The sequence below is a fragment of the Lutjanus erythropterus genome, chromosome 17, assembly GCF_056507025.1.
Source record: "Lutjanus erythropterus isolate fLutEry1 chromosome 17, fLutEry1.hap2, whole genome shotgun sequence".
Lineage (NCBI taxonomy): Eukaryota > Metazoa > Chordata > Actinopteri > Lutjaniformes > Lutjanidae > Lutjanus > Lutjanus erythropterus.
This window is the reverse complement of record NC_139333.1, coordinates 14279841-14300117: the sequence shown is the minus strand read 5'-3', so window position 1 is coordinate 14300117 and position 20277 is coordinate 14279841. Positions and strand designations below refer to the sequence as shown.

At 36.9% G+C, this 20277-nt stretch overlaps 2 protein-coding genes across 3 annotated transcripts; one reads left to right on the top strand and one right to left on the bottom strand.

Annotated features, from left to right (window-relative positions):
* Positions 1 to 391: 391 nt before the first annotated feature.
* LOC146311924 (ferritin, lower subunit) lies at positions 392 to 3439 on the bottom strand. 2 transcript variants are annotated; one of them, XM_084740371.1, is made up of 5 exons: positions 3281 to 3439; positions 1817 to 1920; positions 1475 to 1621; positions 1253 to 1378; positions 392 to 986 (listed from the first exon to the last, which is right to left on the bottom strand). In XM_084740371.1, the coding sequence occupies exons 2-5, from the start codon at positions 1916 to 1918 to the stop codon at positions 837 to 839; spliced, it is 525 nt and encodes a 174-aa protein (XP_084596497.1). In that variant the 5' UTR covers positions 1919 to 1920; positions 3281 to 3439; the 3' UTR covers positions 392 to 836. The 2 variants fall into 2 exon arrangements, with proteins under 2 accessions (XP_084596497.1, XP_084596498.1); XM_084740372.1 differs by lacking the exon at positions 3281 to 3439 and adding an exon at positions 2528 to 2682.
* A 2679-nt stretch (positions 3440 to 6118) lies between these two features.
* LOC146311923 (receptor-type tyrosine-protein phosphatase H-like) lies at positions 6119 to 20264 on the top strand. Its single transcript, XM_084741535.1, has 22 exons — positions 6119 to 6452; positions 7373 to 7494; positions 7627 to 7967; positions 8813 to 9070; positions 10389 to 10646; positions 10862 to 11119; positions 11989 to 12246; positions 13070 to 13327; positions 13544 to 13801; positions 14289 to 14549; positions 14701 to 14934; positions 15700 to 15960; positions 16226 to 16319; positions 16404 to 16454; positions 16666 to 16747; positions 16898 to 16988; positions 17117 to 17193; positions 17376 to 17510; positions 18023 to 18145; positions 18660 to 18820; positions 18999 to 19134; positions 19751 to 20264. The coding sequence occupies exons 1-22, from the start codon at positions 6384 to 6386 to the stop codon at positions 19886 to 19888; spliced, it is 3924 nt and encodes a 1307-aa protein (XP_084597661.1). The 5' UTR covers positions 6119 to 6383; the 3' UTR covers positions 19889 to 20264.
* The last annotated feature ends 13 nt before the right edge of the window (positions 20265 to 20277 follow it).

The window sequence follows — 20277 nt, the reverse complement described above, 5'->3', positions numbered from 1 at the left end:
CTTGGGTGTGTAGCAGCACTGTATCAATAGATGCAACTGAACCACTAACAGAGTTAAAAGTGAACATGCTGTGCGTCTATCTGTGATGCAGTCTGTTGACAAGCTTCTGTAACAGAACCTTATCTTTGCTGAAACATGTCATTTACAAAGAAGCAGAATGGACATTTTTGACCACAAGGTGTCTGGTAGCCTAATGTTAAACATTAAGCTTCCACCGAACAGTGAGTAAGCAAAGTCCCTTCGTTATCTTTACAGTGTTCTATAGGTGCAGACATGACATTAGAAAAAGTACAGAAAGAGTGTTTAGACTGCATAACAGATCAGACGATTATGTAAATACAGTTTAACTGTTATACTGGTTCTGGGAAAAAAAAGACAAAAACACTGTGTTAACATAATCTAACTTTATTCAACCTTTCAATGATTTTCCAAATCTTGAATGCTTTAAATAATTTTGTTTGATTCAAAATGGTATGCATTAAACAGATCTGTGAATGTGAAAACCTTTGACACACTGGAATGTATATGACACATGATACAACTAAGTCAAATTGAACAAATGACTCATTTTAAACAGCTTAGGAAAATGGTCGTTTTAGCACCATATTATTGAGACTATTATTCCACTGTGGTTTTCAATAAAAATTGAGGTATTTTCTGTTATTTTGCTTAGAACTTGGCTTGTGCCATTTGTACAAGAAGGAAGTTTTGCGGTAACTGAAAATATTTTGATATTTTCACAACGGAAAAAAATGCAGTGTGAGGGACTGTGTTACCCTCTTCACTCCATGTATATTTTGAAATATGGAGCTTGTGTTGCTGTGCTGCTGTGACCTTTACAGGGTGTGCTTATCAAAGAGGTATTCTCCCATAGGGCCGTGTGTCTCAGACGCAGTGATGCGGGTCAGACTGCCAACATAGTCACCCAGCTTCTTGATGGTTTCATGGCTGTCAGTGAGGAAGTGCTGCTCGAGGAAGTCACACAGCTACAAAAAAAAAGTTACAACAATAGTGAGTAAGATGGAAAACAATGCTATAAAAGGTAGCCAAAAAGGAAATAAATTGGGACAGAAAAGAAGACATATTTAAAAGACTGAATACCCCTCACATCTTCCTGGTGGATGTTTTTACTTAACTCACACAAAAAAGTATTTTTAATGTGCGACAGTGTTCTTCCACATTCACTATCTAACAGCTAAAAAACGGCCTTGGCGTAAGTGCAGTTATCTCTATATAACAGTGCCAGACATACGTGAGGGTCAGTGTGGCTGCCAGCTCTGTGGTGGACATCAAGGATACATGCATTTAGGGACTTCTGGTAGTCCAAGGAAAAGGACATTGCATCCAGACCACCTCTCCAATCCTCTCTACTTGGTTTCTAGAACAAAAAAATTGATTCTTGGATGAACATATATATCCAAAAATATACCAGTCTTATCAATAAGGTCTTGACAGCAGGACATAGTGGACTTACAGCAATAGTCTGAAGCAGAATGCGGCCTCCTCTCATGTTCTGATATTCCAGCAGCTTCTCCGCCTGTTCCCTCTCTTTCACTGAGCGTTCCAGGAAAAAACTAGAGAATTTTGGCAAGGCAATATCATCCCTGTCAAAATACATACCCTAGAGAAATGAGAGAAACAGTGTATTTAGGGATTACAGTGCACACACGTGATTAAGAAGACCTTGCAGTGGGGGAAATATTTGTCATTTTATATCAGTGCAAAAACAGGATTTAAATACGTTACGCAACAAATACTACTAGTCACACAGAGACTATACTGCTGTAGATTAACATTACTGTTACAGAAATCATACCAGAGCGAGGTAAGTGTAGGATGCAGTGAGCTTCAGGTTGATGAGCTTGTTGAGGTCTCCTTCGGTCTCCGAATGGAGGTTTTGCTTTACCACAGACTGCATTTCTGAAAGACAGAAAAATACGATTAATGTAACCCAACGCCAGTTCAAGTACAACTAGAGCTGCAATGATGCATCAATAAGATTAGTTGTCAGCTATTAAATTATTTGCCAGCTGTTTTGATAATTGATTAATCAGACTGAGTAATTTTTAAAATTCTCTCCAGCATTTCATAAGATTTAAGTTTCTTAAATGTAGATATTTTCTGTTTTTTTGACTCCTCTATGACAGTAAACTGAATATCTTTGGGTTGTGGGTTAGACAAGATATTTGAGTCGCACTGCAATTAACAATTATTTTCATTACCAGCTAAATCTGTTGATCATTTTCTATATTAATGGATATGCATTTGGTCTATAAAATCTCAGACAATGTTGAAAAGTGTTGAACACTGTTTCTCAAAGCCCAAGGTTAATCAAGAATGAAAATAAATGTTTGTTGCAGCCCTGTATTAAACCAAACTATTTTTTACAACGTGAACACCTACCACCTGTCACTCAATAGTAAATATTGAGCATTTGAATGGTGTTTAGAGCTAATTTCCTACCGTGTCATTGGTTTCACGTGTTTAGCAGAAAACAGTCCAGAAGAAAAACAGAAACATTTCTTACCTTTTCAGCTAACCTGGCTAACAAAAGCTTTTGTTCACTCGCTCGCTTACAAGAAGCTCATCAATGTTCTGCACTGCTTTGCTGGCGACCTTTTGTGCAGCCTGTGTTTAAGAGCTTCTGTAAAACATCAGCCAGACTGTGGTCATGTGTTATGAAGTGAAACGAGTTCAAGTGGGCTGTAACGTTTGCAGCCAGGTGGTGGTTATGAGTCTTATCTAGAAGGGAACCTTAATCTCGCGAAAGATCTCGCGACAGTGGTCGTTTTAGCTCAAACTAAAGTCTTTCCCTTAACCCAAAAAGGTGTTTTCTGTCCCGAGACGTACCAAGATTTTACCTACAGCGATGACACGTGATAAAACACAGTATGTACAGGATATACACTAAATGACAACGCTTACAAATCTCGCGAGTTTGGCAAATCTTGGGTTCCCTTCTCGACACAACCGAAGGTTAGGCTAATATTAGTTATGCTAACCTCATGCTAAACAGAACTTATATTGACGTACATTCAATATTAGTTCACCTACAGACAATGGTATCTCTCCCTCAACAGCTCCGACTTTAGCACTAAAACTATATAATAACGCTGTCTGAGCAAGGCAACACGGTCAGCTAGCCAAAGTTGCTAGATTAGCTAACGTTAGTATCAACTAACCATTAGCTACCTCAACAGACAGATAACGCGATATTAGCTGAGCCAGGCTGTTACTAAAGTTAAGTTAGTCAATTTTACCATTGCTTTTCATCACTCACTTGGTCTGTGGTGGTAACGTTACTCCACTTTGTCAGAACTCTGGCTGCCTCTCCTTTACCTTGTTGTTTACACGCCACAACACAGCTACCCTCCCCTGCTAATGTTAGCTAGCTAGCTCGCTTGCGTGTTCACATTGTTTGTGCATCTCTACTGCCACCCACTGTTTGTTGACATTTTTCAGACACTCAGACTGTTCAACCCATGGACTGTACTGTGCTTTCTATCCAACCTAACAATGTGTCAGCAACCCAAACAGTGCCAGCTAATTGTAACTATAACAATTCTGGACAAAAATGACCATGTACTGTCATAATACTGTAACTGGCTTTCTTGAAACACTAGGCCAACATGAACAAAAACAAAGAGCTCCATAGTGATCAGCCACGACAAAAATGAAGATATGAGAGAGGACGTGGTAAGCAGACTGACTGGTCCATACAACAACACACAAAGAGACTCATTACATCAAAAAGTATGTATGAGTGTCAGGGTTTTAAGGTGCTGTGTATAAGATATACAGGACTTTACTGGAAGAGAATGGCAGAAATTGAATAAAATGTTAATAAGTATGTTTCCATTAGCATGTAATTACCTGAAAATAAGAATAGTTGTGTTTTTATTACATTAGCATAGGGGTGTCAAACTCATATCAGCATTATGTTTGTCCTCAAAGGGTCCTCAAAAATTATCATTACACAATTACCTCTGCATTTGTTTATTATTGGTTTTGCTAATAATAATTAATAATCTCTGACAGCAGAAGTGTAGGAAAAATATGACATGCTGGGCCCATGCTAACCTGCCGGTCTTGAGTTTAACACATGCCTTAGAGTTAACCATTTATATATCTACAGAGGGTGTTCGTCCATGGAGGCCGCCATGTTGCTCCGCCATCTTCCTACAGTAGCTCAGTATAGACAAACCAAACACTGGCTCTATATATGGTCTTTAGTGTTCTGTGTGAGTTTTGCAGCCACTGTAGATTCTCATACACACTTGGTGGAGAAGAGTGAAATGAGGTTTGCAAAATTTGCTAAATTTCCCCACTGTGGGCCTAGTAAAAGAATACCTTATCTGCAAACTCACCACTAGATGCCACAAACCTACACATTGGTCCTTTAAGGCAGAGGCGTCCAAACTTCTTCCCTTGGAGGACCGAAACTGAACTTAATGGTGGACCACAGTCCAAAAGCAAACACGATGTATTATATTGTTAAGATGCAAAATGGTAGGGTCCCAAGTTTGCTCAATTGACTGACTTCTTGTGCCAAGTATCACTCTGCCCGCTGTGCTAAAAATAATAATAATTAGAGATCCTATACATTTAAATAGCATTTTACTCCACTAAAATAAAACAGTTTTAACAGCAATTATATTATAATTGTTTTACATTATTCATTTATTTTCCACTTGAAACAGAAAAACTGCACCTTACAGTGGGCCAACTTTTGCCTGCAGACACCACTTTGGGCAGCCCTGTTTTGAAGTAAGTCCTATGCTGGATGGGAAACCAGTGGATGTCCTTTGGTGGGGAGTGATATGATGGCAGGAGTGGGTAGACAAAAGGAGACAGGTGGTACAGTTTAAAGTATATATGTGCTGCAGTATGTTGATAATCTGGGAGGGTGGACCAAACTAGAGGGAACTGAAACAGATGAGCTAGAAGTTGTGGATGGGCCTCTCAGCGTCAGTCCAACAGCAGGGTAATTGCAGATGAATTTGTCTTGTGGTGTACGGATATGTACTGCACAGTATGACCTCACATGATGTCAGCCTGAGCCTTTGATATACTGGAGAGTCAATGGTATTTCAAATAACCACTGAATTGTATGGTTTTTTTTTTTGGTTTTTTTTTTAATTGTATTGTGAATTTAGGCCATACCCACAAAACCACCTGAAATTTATGGTGATATGACATTTATGTTCTGAATTTGCAAAAATTATGTTGTTTAATTGTACTGTAAATCACATTTACAGGATTTAACATTTATTGTCACTCCAAATTGTTTAGCCAACCAACATTTATATCAGATGTTGCAGGAATATTTATTAAATTAAAGTTTTTTATATGAATAAGGATTCAAAAAACATGATGACCATGTGTTTATCTTGATAATAACTTTAGAGTGCAGATCATAAAATATTATAAAAAGCTAATTATTTTGCAGACCGGGTTTAAATATCATAAAACACAGCAAGTTTGCATAAATGTTGATTGAATATGTTCTCGAAAACAAGCACTAGTTGTGCTCAGTATCTAATACGGAAGCTCATTATGGTTGTTATGTTTAGGAGTGACATGCAATAGTCAAGGATTGGGGAAAATGATGATAATTAGGAAGGTTAACTTCCTTCTCATGTTTCCCCACTGGACAAAGTTTTCTTTGATATAATGGCACTTTTACTGAGTGCTGTACCATAATCTGAGACCATAAACGCTATCGTGACTTCATGTTTTGAATGGGTTGGTGATGTTTTCCGTTCACAGTTCCTTATAGATCTCAACCACAAGGAAGCTATAAATATCACTGCCTTGCAAGACAGTGCAAAGAAACCAAAAGCAAATCTACTGTTGTGTGAAACCAGCCCATCTGAAGAGATTAGACATGGATTTTAACAAAAATCGTTAAGATGATACTTTTAAAATAGCTCACAGCACACATCATAAAGGTCAACAGGCTGTCACAAACATGAAACTGGCAATGGTAAATATACAGCAGGTATAAAGCAATTGCCGCTAATAAATATGTAAAAATGGACACACTTTGACCGTTAATAAGGAAGTAACAGGCGGGGCAAAGGTCTCTGTGGTTGTACAAGGCCAAAAAGGAGAAGCAGCAATATACTTAGTCACTTGCCAATATGAGAAGAGACCAGAGGTTACAGAGGGAGGACATGGTTAAGAATTAAAAGACAACACAACTGGAATAAAGTTAATATTGGACTGTATCAGCCCAGGCACGGAGAAATTCACTGCCAGCCTTAAGTGTTGTTGTCTTTGTCAACACATCAGTGGCAGACTTGAAAATAGAAACTTAAAGTTTATCTTGAGACAACAAAGGAATTTAACACAGCATGCGTGTAGCTTAAAGCGTGACAGCGATGAAGCCTCTATCTCTCAAAATCAGCTCTCACCACTTGCTGCTGTGTGTCTTCCTGAGCCTACTTTGGGTAAGTTTTTTTTTCTTTTACCTTCAGCTTTGATGGTAATCAGATAATGTACGTTTAGTCAAAAGGTGGTTACCCTCAACAAAAGGAGACTATAGTGTCAAAACCACTGAAAATTTAGACTGTGGAATTGCAGTGTCTGAAATGTCAGTAAGTACAAAAAATTGAAAGACTTGCGCAACTCCAGAGTGATGGACTTTTTCAGATGATGAAATATGAATTCATTTCTTCTTGGCAGCAGCAAACCATTATCACCCACTTCCTTAGAGAAACAAAAGCACGAATGAGGAAATAACTTAATGTAAAACATTAAGGGAGGGGGACCTCTAGCATTCATTGTCTTGTTTATTGTATATTTTAGTATATAGACTCTATAGTAGATATGGACTTTTGTATATAATGATATGGAAGGAAATGTAGTGCAGGAAAGATATCTTATGTAACTATTAAGCACAAATAAATGCATTTAATTAACAAAACAAAACAATGGTTGTGTAGTGTGCCTGAATGTATCTCCTTGTCAGCTCTTTTTTTGTTGTTGTGTATTTTAGTTGTTGCACCTGTAGATTAAGAGGTAGATGCACAAAATTCTGAAACAGTTTCCTGGCTATAATTTGCATTTAAATATCTCTGATGTTTCCTCAAGCCACCTGCACAACGATATCATATGTTTGTCTCAAAAACTTCTGGCACCTTTAAGGAGTTACCTAAAAGTTAGATTCAATATTATATAGATACAAGATAAAAACGTAAGTTAGATTGCTTTAAGATGGCTAGAGATTATGTTAGAGTTCTCTCAACTGTGTAGAGTCCATATTTAGATGAACACTTCTAACAGTTTTGTATAGTATGGAATTAGATTAAAATATTTTGGGGATTAAGATAGTTTCACTGTGCTCCAACAATTCCTTTTCTGTTTTTAGGGTGTCACTGACTCCACCACAACATCACCACCAGATACAATGCTGACACCGACAGTGACAAGTTCAACAGAAGAAATAGCAACACTGTTAACCACTCCACTGACAACCCCTTTACCGCGTAAGTGTGAGCCTCTGCTGATTAATACATTTTTACATTCATGCATTTTGGTTAGGATGCACAAATTATTTGCAAGAGCCAATAAAGACATTTAGGAGGATTCATGCTACTACTTATCTGTTTGAATAAACTACAGAAAACAATTTACTTGGAATATTCTTGAATTTTTGAAAATCACATTTTGTTATGTTTTTTTCTCCATGTCCTTTTACATTTTAGCTCCTCGTAACTCAGAAGAGTTCAAATCAATTGGACAAAATGAGACCAGTATAACTCTGGAGTGGAAAAAAGTGGATGACATCCTCAACTATATTCTTTTGTTTAATGGAACTGAGACAAACTTCACTGCATTAGACGGAACAGACACTGTGACACACACCATCCCAAATCTCACAAGTGCGACTAAATACAACTTCACTCTCTTCACTGTGTATGCAAACATCAGAAGCAGCGGAGTAAGCATCACTGCATTTACTGGTAAGAGACTTTTCTTTCCATCCAGCCATATAACAAGAGCCATGGCAGAGCTCTGTTACAATATCCAATTGAAAGTTTATCAGTTCCTGATACTGATAAAATAATCTAATTGAATGAAATGTATTTGTTTGAACCAAAAGAAACTGCACAAAATGCATTTTAAATCAGATTTTCTGCTGATTAATACATTTTTACATTCATGCATTTTTGTTAGGATGCACAAATTATTGGCAAGAGCCAATAAAGAGATTTAGGAGGATTCATGCTACTACTTATTTGTTTGAATAAACTACAGAAAACAATTTACTTGGAATATTCTTGAATTTTTTAAAATCATAATTCTCCACGTCCTTTTACATTCTAGGTCCTCCCGATGTAGTCCAGTTCAAATCAATTGGACAAAATGAGACCAGCATAACTCCGGAGGGGACAAAGGTGGATGACATCCTCAACTATACACTTTTGTTTAATGGAACTGAGACAAACTTCGTGCTCCAACAATTCCTTTTCTGTTTTTAGGGTGTCACTGACTCCACCACAACATCACCACCAGATACAATGCTGACACCGACAGTGACAAGTTCAACAGAAGAAAAAGTGACAACACTGTTAACCACTCCACTGACAACCCCTTTACCGCGTAAGTGTGAGCCTCTGCTGATTAATACATTTTTACATTCATGCATTTTTGTTAGGATGCACAAATTATTGGCAAGAGCCAATAAAGAGATTTAGGAGGATTCATGCTACTACTTATCTGTTTGAATAAACTACAGAAAACAATTTACTTGGAATATTCTTGAATTTTTTAAAATCATAATTCTCCACGTCCTTTTACATTCTAGGTCCTCCCGATGTAGTCCAGTTCAAATCAATTGGACAAAATGAGACCAGTATAACTCTGGAGTGGAAAAAAGTGGATGACATCCTCAACTATATTCTTTTGTTTAATGGAACTGAGACAAACTTCACGGCATCAGACGGAAAAGACAATGTGACACACACCATCCCAAATCTCACAAGTGCGACTAAATACAACTTCACTCTCTTCACTGTGTATGCAAACATCAGAAGCAGCGGAGTAAGCATCACTGCATTTACTGGTAAGGGACTTTTCTTTCCATCCAGCCATATAACAAGAGCCATGGCAGAGCTCTGTTACAATATCCAATTGAAAGTTTATCAGTACCTGATACTGATAAAATAATCTAATTGAATGAAATGTATTTGTTTGAACCAAAACAAACTGCACAAAATGCATTTTAAATCAGATTTTCTGCTGATTAATACATTTTTACATTGATGCATTTTTGTTAGGATGCACAAATTATTGGCAAGAGCCAATAAAGAGATTTAGGAGGATTCATGCTACTACTTATTTGTTTGAATAAACTACAGAAAACAATTTACTTGGAATATTCTTGAATTTTTTAAAATCACAATTCTCCATGTCCTTTTACATTCTAGGTCCTCCCGATGTACTGCAGTTCAAATCAATTGGACAAAATGAGACCAGTATAACTCTGGAGTGGAAAAAACTGGATGACATCCTCAACTATACACTTTTGTTTAATGGAACTGAGACACACTTCACTGCATTAGACGGAAAAGACACTGTGACACACACCATCCCAAATCTCACAAGTGCGACTAAATACAACTTCACTCTCTTCACTGTGTATGCAAACATCACAAGCAGCAGAGTAAGCATCACTGCATTTACTGGTAAGACTTTTCCTCCCATCCAGCCATATAACAAGAGCCATGGCAGAGCTCTGTTACAATATCCAATTGAAAGTTTATCAGTACCAGAGGGCTGTTGATGATAAAATAATGTAACTGAACAGAAATTATATTAGTGAAAAAAAAAGTACACAAAACATAACATTTTAAATAACAGTTTCTGACAATTTCCTTCATCATGTTTATTTACATTTTAGCTCCTGGTAACTCAAAACAGTTCAAATCAATTGGACAAAATGAGACCAGCATAACTCCGGAGGGGACAAAGGTGGATGACATCCTCAACTATACACTTTTGTTTAATGGAACTGAGACAAACTTCGTGCTCCAACAATTCCTTTTCTGTTTTTAGGGTGTCACTAACTCCACCACAACATCACCACCAGATACAATGCTGACACCGACAGTGACAAGTTCAACAGAAGAAAAAGTGACAACACTGTTAACCACTCCACTGACAACCCCTTTACCGCGTAAGTGTGAGCCTCTGCTGATTAATACATTTTTACATTCATGCATTTTGGTTAGGATGCACAAATTATTGGCAAGAGCCAATAAAGAGATTTAGGAGGATTCATGCTACTACTTATTTGTTTGAATAAACTACAGAAAACAATTTACTTGGAATATTCTTGAATTTTTTAAAATCACAATTCTCCACGTCCTTTTACATTCTAGGTCCTCCCAATGTAGTCCAGTTCAAATCAATTGGACAAAATGAGACCAGTATAACTCTGGAGTGGAAAAAAGTGGATGACATCCTCAACTATATTCTTTTGTTTAATGGAACTGAGACACACTTCACTGCATCAGATGGAAAAGACACTGTGACACACACCATCCTAAATCTCACAAGTGCGACTAAATATGACTTCACTCTCTACACTGTGCGTGAAAACATCACAAGCAGCGGAAAAAACATCACTGCATTTACTGGTAAGAGACTTTTCTTCCCATCCAGCCATATAACAAGAGCCATGGCAGAGCTCTGTTACAATATCTAATTGAAGGTTTATCAGTACTGGAGGGCTGTTGCTGAGAAAATAATGTAACTGAATGCAACTTACACTGGTGAAAAATATTACACAAAACATGACATTTTAAATCACATTTTGTTCTGTTTTTTTTCTCCATGTCCTTTTACATTCTAGCTCCTCCCAATGCAGACCAGTTCAAAACAACTGGACAAAATGAGACCAGTATAACTCTGGAGTGGAAAAAAGTGGATAACATCCTTGACTATATTCTTTTGTTTAATGGAACTGAGACAAATGTCGCTGCATCAGAGGGAAAAGACACTGTGACACACATCATCCAAAATCTCACAAGTGCGACTGAATACAACTTCACTCTCTTCACTGTCTTTGAAAACATTACAAGCAGCGGAAAAAACATCACTGCATTTACTGGTAAGAGACTTTTCTTCCCATCCAGCCATATAACAAGAGCCATGGCAGAGCTCTGTTACAATATCTGGGGGTGGAAGTATCTAATTACCAATACTCAAATTACTGTAATTAAGTAGTCTTTTGGGGTACTTGTACTTTTATGAGTATGTAATCTATTTAGTTACTTTTAAAATCATAGCTGAGTACTGGGTACAATTTGAATTAATATCCAAACCTTTCATCTGTATTTTAATAGCCAATAATGTTATCTGATGATCAATCATTCATCATTAAATTGCCATTAAGAATTTAACTAATTAAAAATGTATTCATGGATATTTAATCAATAATCATGGCAGTAATTGCACTTCATTTGACATTGTTTTGTCTGATGAACAAGAAAAAGAAAATGCCAAAAAAGAGAAAAAAATGAAAATGAGGAAAAAATGAATGTTGTAGTAATTATTAGTGATTAATTGATTGTTGGCATTTTCAACTATTGGTTTAGGAAAAATACAAAAAATGTGCCAAAAAAAAAAAATTGCAACCCTAGTTTGAAGAGGTGGTTGTGACATCAACGGTTAAAAGTAACTAATACTCTGAGTACTTTTTGTGATGAATACTTTATACTTTTACTTAAGTATATTTCTGACACCAGTACTTTTACTTGTAATTGAGTATTATGTTAGCGATGTAACAGTAATTGTAGTTAAGTAGAGATTTTCAGTACTCATTCCAATATCCAATTGAAAGTTTATCCGTACCAGAGGGGTGTTGCTGAATGTAACTGAACACAACTTATATTAATGAAAAAAAAAAACTACACAAAACATAGCATTTTAAATAACAGTTTCTGACAATTTCCTTCATCATGTTTCTTTGCATTTTAGCTCCTCGTAACTCAGAAGAGTTCAAATCAATTGGACAAAATGAGACCAGTATAACTCTGGAGTGGAAAAAAGTGGATGACATCCTCAACTATACTCTTTTGTATAATGGAGCTGAGACAAACTTCACTGCATCAGAGGGAACAGACACTGTGACACACACCATCCCAAATCTCACAAGTGCGACTGAATACAACCTCACTCTCTTCACTGTGTATGCAAACATCAGAAGCAGCGGAAAAAACATCACTGCATTTACTGGTAATAAACTTTTCTTCCCATCCAGCCATATAACAAGAGCCATGGCAGAGCTCTGTTACAATATCCAATTGAAAGTTTATCAGTACCTGATACTGATAAAATAATGTAATTGAATGAAATGTATTTGTTTGAACCAAAAGAAACTGCACAAAATGCATTTTAAATCAGATTTTCTGCTGATTAATACATTTTTACATTCATGCATTTTTGTTAGGATGCACAAATTATTGGCAAGAGCCAATAAAGAGATTTAGGAGGATTCATGCTACTACTTATTTGTTTGAATAAACTACAGAAAACAATTTACTTGGAATATTCTTGAATTTTATAAAATCACAATTCTCCATGTCCTTTTACATTCTAGGTCCTCCCGATGTAGTCCAGTTCAAATCAATTGGACAAAATGAGACCAGTATAACTCTGGAGTGGAAAAAAGTGGATGACATCCTCAACTATACTCTTTTGTTTAATGGAACTGAGACACACTTCACTGCATTAGACGGAAAAGACAATGTGACACACACCATCCCAAATCTCACAAGTGCGACTGAATACAACTTCACTCTCTTCACTGTGTATGCAAACATCACAAGCAGCGGAGTAAGCATCACTGCATTTACTGGTAAGATGTTTTCCCTCCACAACAAGAGCCAGGACAGAGCTCTGTATCAGTCATATAAAGTATTATTAACAGATGGGTGTGGCTGATAAAAAATAATCTAATTGAATGAAATGTATTTGTTTGAACCAAAAGAAACTGCACAAAATGCATTTTAAATCAGATTTTCTGACAGTTCCTTCGTCATGTTTCTTTGCATTTTAGCTCCTCGTAACTCAGAAGAGTTCAAATCAATTGGACAAAATGAGACCAGTATAACTCTGGAGTGGAAAAAAGTGGATGACATCCTCAACTATATTCTTTTGTTTAATGGAACTGAGACAAACTTCACTGCATCAGACGGAAAAGACAATGTGACACACACCATCCCAAATCTCACAAGTGCGACTAAATACAGCTTCACTCTCTTCACTGTGTATGCAAACATCACAAGCAGCGGAGTAAGCATCACTGCATTTACTGGTAAGAGACTTTTCTTCCCATCCAGCCATATAACAAGAGCCATGGCAGAGCTCTGTTACAATATGTAATTGAAAGTTTATCAGTACCAGAGGGCTGTTGCTAAGAAAATAATGTAACTGAACACAAATTATATTAGTGAAAAAAAAGTACACAAAATATAATATTTTAAATCACAGTTTCTGACAATTTCCTTCATCATGTTTCTTTACATTTTAGCTCCTCGTAACTCAGAAGAGTTCAAATCAATTGGACAAAATGAGACCAGTATAACTCTGGAGTGGAAAAAAGTGGATGACATCCTCAACTATACTCTTTTGTATAATGGAGCTGAGACAAATGTCAGTGCATCAGACGGAAAAGACACTGTGACACACACCATCCCAAATCTCACAAGTGGGACAATATACAATTTCACTCTCTTCACTGTGTTTGAAAATATCAGAAGCATCGGAGAAAGCCACACTAACGCCACTGGTAAGATGTTTCCTCTACAACAAGAGCCAGGACAGAGCTCTGTATCAGTTATTTAAAGTATTATTAACTGATGGGTTTTGTGCAACTAATATGTGGGAGTAATGTTTTTTTTCACATTACTTAACATTCTACTTATTCATAGTGTGGAAGTGTTTGCAACAGATGAATAAAATCACACCAGTATAACTCTTAAAAATGGAAAATCGATGGAACACACAGCAGACAGTTGATAGTGACCTGGAGTTCACCTTGTGCTGTCTGGATAATTGAGATAAATCTACACAGACGTCTAACTTGTAAAGGATTAACTAAACTCTAAAATATAGCATCAGGTCCAACTCTTTGAAAACTTTCATTTAAAGTTCCTTTCAAGATTCGAAACCCATTCCCAAATTTAATCACACTGATACATGGCATTTGTGAGATTTAATTTGCACATCCTTAATCTAGTGGTGAGTGAAGTCTTTTTTTTTTTCTTTTTCATCAGTTCCCTCAATGGTGACTTTGGTTGATGTGACTGAACGTAAGGAAACCAGAATAACCCTGGCATGGAACGTGGACGTGGATAAAGACTGGAGCTACTATCTCCAAATCAATGAGGAAAATGTGCCACTCAATCAAGATAGATCCAAGGATGTTTTCTCACATTCAGTCTCATCTCTCCAGCCTGGAACACGGTATAATTTCAGTGTGATCACAACGTTTTATGGACTCAACAGCACTGTGTATAGAAACTTCACAGTAACAGGTATATACAGAACTGTTGTCAGTAGATATATTTCTTTATGAATTATAAAATATTGTTCCACAAGTCCTGGTTCTGGCACACTTTTTGAAAAAAAAAAATTGAATTATGTGCTAAGGATTTTTGACTGCAATTCTTTTCTCATTCTTTTCAGCCATAAACTGTGCCTGTGAAACTTGGCGTGTTAATACTTCATCAGTACATGGAAAGGTTGAAGGCTTGGTCTCGACTGCAAATGTAACAAACACATCATATAGTTTTTCAGTCACTCCTGAAGACGGAAATGTGTTATTAACTGACCTTTACCCTGGTGCGGCCTATACGGCGTATCTCGAGTATGAAACTGAAAACAGAACCTTTGAACAGTGTAACTGCACAAAGACAACCCGTAAGTACAATTATGTCTTTCCACATGAACTGAACATTTCTCTGCATTTCCGACAGAATTAATGTGAAGCACTAACAGTAACTCTCACAACCTATATTTTAAGGAAAAAGATTTCAAAGCATTTCAACCATAGTAGTAGTGGGAAGTGCCTTTACGTTCATGTAATTAATTTAGATCTTTAGTTGTTTTTTGTGCTAGTTATGGTTGTGTGGGCTGCAAATACAATTATTTTGAATATCAAGTAATTTACTGCTAATTCTTTTAATTAAAAGATTCATCACTTTGACTATAAAAAGTGAAAAAAGTGAAATGCTTCACCCAGAATCCAGAGTCTTCAGATTGCTATTTTTTCAGCCAGCTGTCAAAACCCCCAGTATAATTAATGTCCCCAAAATATGAAGCAGCCAGTCCTCATTTTGTTAAAGCTGGAATGATGGGCATTTTGTGAGTTAAGTAGTTAGTCAATTATCATTATATATATATATATATTTTAAGAATTTTCTGTGGATTGACTAATTGTTTTAATACAAAACATTATTTGGCATTGCTATGTTAAGTTGGAATAATTCTTTTTAATGGGAATAAAGGCAGATAAATTGTTTACGGTTGAGTGCAGAATTGAAACAAATCTGTCTTTAGTAGAGAACCGCCTGAATTTGTGTTGTGTTGTTTTTGATGAATGATATAGTTACACTGTGTTGGTATGTGTTGTTATTTGGGACTGTATTGTAAATGCTTTTCAATCTTTTCACTTGTTTTACTCAGAACCTCGAAAATTAGATGGCAGCTGTAAGTACTGGGCGGCTGGCTATTCTGCCTTAATTGTCTGGAATGAACCAGACAGTTTATGGACTCAAGTGCAGATAATGATGAATGGGAAGACGCACTATGTGACGGCAGATGAGGAACAGCAGAAAGAAATATCTGGGCTCCTTCCTGCCAGAACATATGAGGTGTCTGTAGCTTTAATCTCTGGCGATGAAAAGAGTGAACCACAAGTTTTTCAATGCAAAACTGATCCAACGGGTGAGTAAAAGTGACTATATTACTATTAGTTCAAATACCATATCAGTGTGTTTTCTGATGTAAAATGTCAACAATATATGTAGTTTTTCTTCACAGTTTTTCTGTGTACTGCTGTTATTTGGTTTTGGTTATTTTAATTTCATTTTTTTCTTCTTACAATGCAGAAGTCACCTTATTGGGACTGTGATGTAAATAGGGGCTGCTTTGTTGTGTTGAGCATCTACTTAATGTTACATACATTTAACCCAGACTTTACTCCCTGTAGGAGTCATTGCGGGGGCCGTATTTGGTGTGCTGCTTTTTGGTGTCCTGGTCTTTCTGGTTGTCTTCATTATCCGTAAATGGCCAGATATTATCAGGTTGGTGCTGCCTCAGTGACTATAGTTGCATTATCTTCTTGAAATTGAAATCAACCAGTGAACCTCTTTGCCTTTTTCCGACAGCAGACAAGAACAATTCATTTGTGGTTCCAAAGTATCAAATAAAAAGCCCAAGTAAGTGTGCATTTCATCAACTCTTCATAATGTGAACAAAGTCCCCTACAATGTAGTAAAAACAGAAAATTAGGTCTTGTATACTGAGGTTCATTTGGGAGGAACTTGTTGGTTAACACATATGATTCTCAATTTTTATTCTGTAATATTTATGTACATCACTTGTCTTACATAGTCATGACATGAATCCTACTTGTTTTATTTTTTTCAGAGCTGTTTCTGTGGCAAAGTTTCCAGACCACTTCTACCAGTTAAGTGCAGATGAGAACAGAGGTTTCAGTCAGGAATATGAGGTGCGTAAAAAAAAAGCTAATTGTATATCTGCCTTCCTCCTCTGTCTTCCTGTTGTTAAAAACGTGTCTGTGGTTGTAGAACTGTTTCATTTGTTTTCCGTTGACCTTTTTCTCAATATCACGCCGTATCATCTGCCAATTGTCATGCAGAGCCTCAGTCCTGTTGGAACAGAGCAGGCACGAAAGGAAGCTACTCAACCTGAAAACAAAGCGAGGAATCGTTTCAACAATGTCCTGCCATGTAAGCCTGTCCTATGACTGCCTGAGCATGCAGCAATGCATGAGCAATAGACTCATGAAACTGTCCAGACGCATTCTAGTTGTGGCTGTTGTGCTGCTGTTAAACCATCCTCTGTTTTTTCATCCTAGATGACTGGTGCCGGGTAAAGCTAAGTACATCAAGTACCGGTGCGACCTCCGACTACATTAATGCCAATTACATGCCGGTAGGTATTACTTGATAACTGATAATCATTTCATTAATGTAATTATTGTATAGTGAACTTTAAAAAAAAATCTGTACTCAAACTGTCAAAAAATCCTTCATGTGTTTTATTTCATACTGAACAGTCTGGGACATATAAAAGTTAGACAAGTGTACATATTAATTTCGAGAATTGCTTCCCAGGGCTACGACAGCAACAGAGAGTACATTGCCACTCAGGGCCCTCTGCCCACCACAGTCAACGATTTCTGGAGGATGATCTGGGAGCAAAGAGTGAAACGCATCGTCATGGTGACCAACTGCATTGAAGGTGGACGGGTGAGTCCCAAGGAAGGTTTGAAAATATTTTGTTTTCAGATTCTAAGGGAAGTGCAAACTTAAGACTAAGTGAGCCATGAATCATTTCCTCTTATAGCTTATGTGTTGTCAAATGGTGACAGTTCTTGTGTCTCTACATCTCAGTTCTTTGTGTTTTTGTGAGATTTTCTGGTCTCCAGAGAAAACTGACACAGATCCAGCACTGTTGTTCAGTGCCACTTTTTGGTCTATTGCTGCAACTACTAATGACTACTAACTAATGATAAGATAAAGTATTGATCCCACATCGTGGAAAGTCTCATTATAGCAGCTCACGGATTGAAAGTACTGGTAGAATCAGGAGAGACAAATAGAATACAAGTGAAATAAATTAAAATATATAAAATATGAATTAAAAAACTATACACAAGCTATATACACCTTTCACTTATATGGATATATGGATATATATTTATGGATAACTGTAGAAGGTAAGGACCTAATTTTCTTTTTTGTATGTTTCCCTTTCCCAGACTAAGTGTGAACAATACTGGCCTGCAGAAAATGAGCCTTGTCTTTATGGAGAGCTGGTGGTCACCGTGATATCTGAGCAGCAGGAGCCCAACTGGACATTGAGGGAGTTTAGATTAAAACATGTACGAAACATATCGAAAGTTTTGTGGTGTAACTTAATAGGTTGGCTATTAATATTCCAAGTAACACGACACAACAAAGTGAATGAAAATTGATTGTCTAACTCTAACTCAGTGGTTCTTAAACTTTTTCGCCCCCATCAGCGGTTGAAAAAAGTTCCCACTCCCCCACCTCACATTTTTTTAATCAATCATTAACAATGAGGGAAACATCTGTTTAAAAAATGATCCCTGATGAATTTTAGCAAAATAAAGGTCAGCATGACAGCATCATCAAACTCTTGTTTAATAACATCAACATAAATCATCTTAGTTTCACTGCGTATTAGTCATCCATACCTCCCCTGCACTGGCTCTGTGCCCCACCAGGGAGGCCTGCCCCACAGTTTGAGAACCACTGCTAACCCTGCATAGAAAAATATGCTTTGAATTTGTGCACATTTGCTTTTTCAGCGGACTACAACGCTTGACTATTACCTACAGTATTTGAAATCCTCTGTGTGAATCTTCTTCATAGAGTAACAGCTCAGAAGAGCGCACAGTGAAACATTTTCACTTCACTGCCTGGCCTGACCATGGAGTCCCACAGTGCACAGAAGTCCTAATCCAGTTCAGAGAACTGGTGAGACAGCACATACAGAGGGAGGGAGCTGTAGCACCATCTGTGGTTCATTGCAGGTACAGAATGCATGCTCCTTTTAAGTCTGGAGCCATCTTTTGGACACATTTATATAAAACCACTTAAAGGTCAACTTAATAGCTTAATGCAATTGTATCTTATGATATAACCATCAGTACTACCTGATGTCAACCATCATACCTGTACACTAACTGTTTTTCTGTGTGTCTCTCTCAGTGCTGGAGTGGGGAGGACAGGCACTATTATTGCCCTGGATGTGCTGCTTCAGCAGCTGGAGAAAGAAAGAGCAGTGGGCATCAATTCCTTTGTGCACAAGATGAGACTGAGTCGACCACACATGGTGCAGACAGAGGTAAAAACTGATCATATTAAGTTGCTTTAGGCTGAGCTACCACTTCCTTAGTTTGGTAACCATAGCTGGTGATGCAGTACAAGAACTGACACTATGGCCTGTGCTAATTATGCTTAGATCTCCATGTAGTTGCCCATTTTTATCTAAAAAAAAATATGGGTCTGAAAATGTCTTTTCTCCTGTCCCATTTAAACTTTTACAGGCCTGTCTGCCTGATTTTTATTTACCAAAAATACACTTTAAAATAGATTCAGAGTCAGGCTGTTATTTACACTTATTTCAGCGCTTTTTAAAGTAAAACATGATTCCAGTCATGGGTTGTATGGTTTATCATGTAATACTTTATGTAATGTCATTCAGTCACATCGGTGTATGCTTTACTTTGCTAAGATGTATGTTTACGTGTACATTTACTGTAATTGAGACACTGAATTATAAATAAATCCAAGCACAAAAGGTTGAAATACATTAGAGATGCTGAGGCTTGTTAACATCTACAGTATCCAGTGGCAACACTGAATTCAAGGAAGGTTTCAGCTCAAATACAATGTGTACACAAGCACACCTAAAGTTCTGCTTTTCAAATGACCAGCAATTATGTTTTACTTCTTTTCAGTCGCAGTATATTTTCCTGCACCAGTGCATCATGGACTGTCTGCAGCCAAAGGAGAATACTGAAGAGAACATATATGAGAATGCAGACATGATATACGCTAATGCCACTGCACTTCAGGAGCTTCACAGAAATCCCTAAACTAGATTGTCAGCCCTGCAGTCAGTCTTTTGTGCACTTCTTTAAAAACTAATTCTCAGGGCTACGTGCTATATTTTTGTTATAAACTGTAAATATGAAACACATTTAAGTCTTTATATTTACTTTATCTCCATGGCACCCTTAAGATTTTATTTAACTTATATTTCTGTTCCTCTCATATGTCAAATGAGTGTTATTATTATCATTATTATTATTATTATTGTGTTTATTATTGTTGTTGTTATGTGAGGAACAGCACTCTGTACACTGAAGAATGTTTTCAAATTACAATCACAAATAATAAGAAATGTAGGTAGAGACAAATTATTTTGTTTGTACAAGAAATAAAATATTTTTATTAACAAAAATACCTGAATGTTTTTTTTTTT

Excerpts from the sequence above, each read along its gene's own strand:
- LOC146311924 (XM_084740371.1), bottom strand. The coding sequence starts at position 1,918 with ATGCAGTCTGTGGTAAAGCAAAACCTCCATTCGGAGACCGAAGGAGAC. Across the intron at positions 1,622-1,816 it reads CCTACACTTACCTCGCTCTG|GGTATGTATTTTGACAGGGA; the intron begins GTATGATTTCTG and ends TCATTTCTCTAG. Across the intron at positions 987-1,252 it reads GCAGCCACACTGACCCTCAC|CTGTGTGACTTCCTCGAGCA; the intron begins GTATGTCTGGCA and ends TTTTTTTTGTAG.
- LOC146311923 (XM_084741535.1), top strand. The coding sequence starts at position 6,384 with ATGAAGCCTCTATCTCTCAAAATCAGCTCTCACCACTTGCTGCTGTGT. Across the intron at positions 11,120-11,988 it reads AAACATCACTGCATTTACTG|CTCCTCGTAACTCAGAAGAG; the intron begins GTAAGAGACTTT and ends TTTGCATTTTAG. Across the intron at positions 13,328-13,543 it reads AAGCATCACTGCATTTACTG|CTCCTCGTAACTCAGAAGAG; the intron begins GTAAGAGACTTT and ends TTTACATTTTAG.